Source organism: Priapulus caudatus, unplaced genomic scaffold (genome assembly GCF_000485595.1).
Source record: "Priapulus caudatus unplaced genomic scaffold, Priapulus_caudatus-5.0.1 Scaffold344, whole genome shotgun sequence".
Lineage (NCBI taxonomy): Eukaryota > Metazoa > Priapulida > Priapulimorpha > Priapulimorphida > Priapulidae > Priapulus > Priapulus caudatus.
The window spans coordinates 181,141-183,319 of NW_014577405.1; the positions used below are offsets into that span (position 1 = coordinate 181,141).

General features: G+C 41.9%; 1 protein-coding gene across 1 annotated transcript in view; it reads left to right on the forward strand.

Annotated features, from left to right (window-relative positions):
• The window catches only part of LOC106809307, a 34,343-nt gene extending 32,472 nt beyond the window's left edge, over positions 1-1,871 (forward strand). The window contains exon 9 of the mRNA XM_014812347.1: positions 138-1,871. Coding sequence (XP_014667833.1) covers positions 138-246 — 109 coding nt within the window. The 3' untranslated portion in view covers positions 247-1,871. The remainder of the gene's footprint in view (positions 1-137) is intronic.
• Positions 1,872-2,179: the final 308 nt, after the last annotated feature.

The window sequence follows — 2,179 nt, forward strand, 5'->3', positions numbered from 1 at the left end:
ACACGCACGCACGCACACACACACACACACACACACACACACATTCGCTTTGTGGCACGGTGTTTGTGTCATACTAACAATATAATGGTCGCGTTTCACGTTGGACCACGTACTTATATATGTCCTTTTGTTTTCAGGCATCATACCTCCGACCAATACTCGGATCGAATCCTGACGTATCTATGGCCGTCATTGATAGAAAACGAAAGAGGTCCCTGTGTGTACAAGGGTGTTGTAGTGACGTAGTTCCCACGTGCGACCAAGGCTGTGGTGGTGACGTAGTCTCCCTTTTGTGTATAACGCTGTGGTGGTGACGTAGTCATTTCACGTGTACAAGGTTATGGCGGCGACATAGTCGCCTCGTGTGTACAAGGCTGTGGAAGTGACGTAGTCCCCCTCATGCGTACAAGGCTATGAAAGTGACGTAGTCCCCCTCACGTGTACAAGGCTGTGGAAGTGACGTAGTCCCCCTCATGCGTACAAGGCTGTGGAAGTGACGTAGTCCTCCTGACGTGTACAAAGATGTGGAAGTGACGTAGTCCCCCTCATGCGTACAAGGCTATGGTGGTGACGTAATGCCCTCGCGTGTACAAGGGTCTGGTGGGACGTAGTGACTTCGAATGTTCAGAAATTGATTCGTAACATCGACGCGTCTGTATGTACAAGGATGTGACGTAAACAGATATATCCGCGTTACGGGAGTATGCACGTTTACAACCCAGCGAGAGGGTTATGTTCGTACAATTATGATCTTACGTCGCGATGTAATGTTGATGCCTCTCGTGAAATCGAAACGCAAAGCATATACTTATAAATAATAGATATGGCAGAATGCGCACTAACTGACGACGTATCGCAGTGTTATTTACCACACGCTTGTGTGCTGGTTTCGTCGATATTTATCCTGTCATGATAAATCAAAACCGATTCGGTTACATGCGATACATCACGTTTCTACAAATTAAAGTTGCTTAGGCCAAGATGCGGTGACGGGTAAGCGCGTATTCTCACCAGCATGGGTTCGCTCGCGAATGTATGTCTATGATGGCATATGCATTCAATTAGCGAACGATTTCCTCCCGCATAACTCCGTGAATACGAATAATAAGGCTTTAGTATTATATCAATAACACGCTATCAAGCTTTAATAGTAAATTGACATTGCCGTCTCCACTATGCTGCCAATGTATACGTCCAACGATGGTGTATTTATGAAAGTTAATGCAGAACCTTAGAATTCGTATAAACTAGCGTGATAGCGATGGTGTGGCTGATAGTGATTCAATTACTGGGCGAATACAGAGTGTCTGTGATAAACCTTTTCACTTAGACGCGCGCCCACACTCCAAACAGCGACCAGAAATTTAGATCACACTGCCGCCACTGGCAGGTATGCACTTGTTCACGCGCATAATAATGTAATCACGTATAATCATCATGGAAGTGGATGTCAGAACGATGACAAATGGCAAGATCAGCCCTAGTTCTAAACTTTTAGCGTAAACGATCGTCAGAAAGAATTAAAACTGTATAGTGACTACTGCAACATTTATCACAATCACGGGAGTTTCCATAACTTTGTTGTCACTCTGACAACAGTCCTCTTACGAGCGTGAGATGTATACCAGAAAGTACCGCCGATTGGAGTGAGGTTTTATTAACAGTATACTGTGAGGTAAATAATACAATGAATACCCCTATGTTAGTGTATATATTATATATAACATCTTGATATTGAGAAACATCGATATTATTCTATATTTGCATGTGACGATGAATATTGTAACCATGATTACGGGGAATATTACATAAATTAAGCTATTAAATTTACCTACGTAACAATATAATGTATAAAATAACTTTTATTTAAATCTTACGTTCAAGTTTTATTTTAATATTTAAACATACATACATACATGCATACATACATACATACATACATACGTACATACATACATACATACATACATACGCACACGCACACGCGCACACACATGCACACACACACACACACACACACACACACACACACACACACACACACACACACACACACATATCTATCTATCTATCTATTTATCTATCTATCTACCTTTCTCCATATATGGCCAATCTTCTAACGTGCCGTAGATTATAGCAATTGGTCTCTGTGCACGTACGCGTAATATCTGTTAAAATT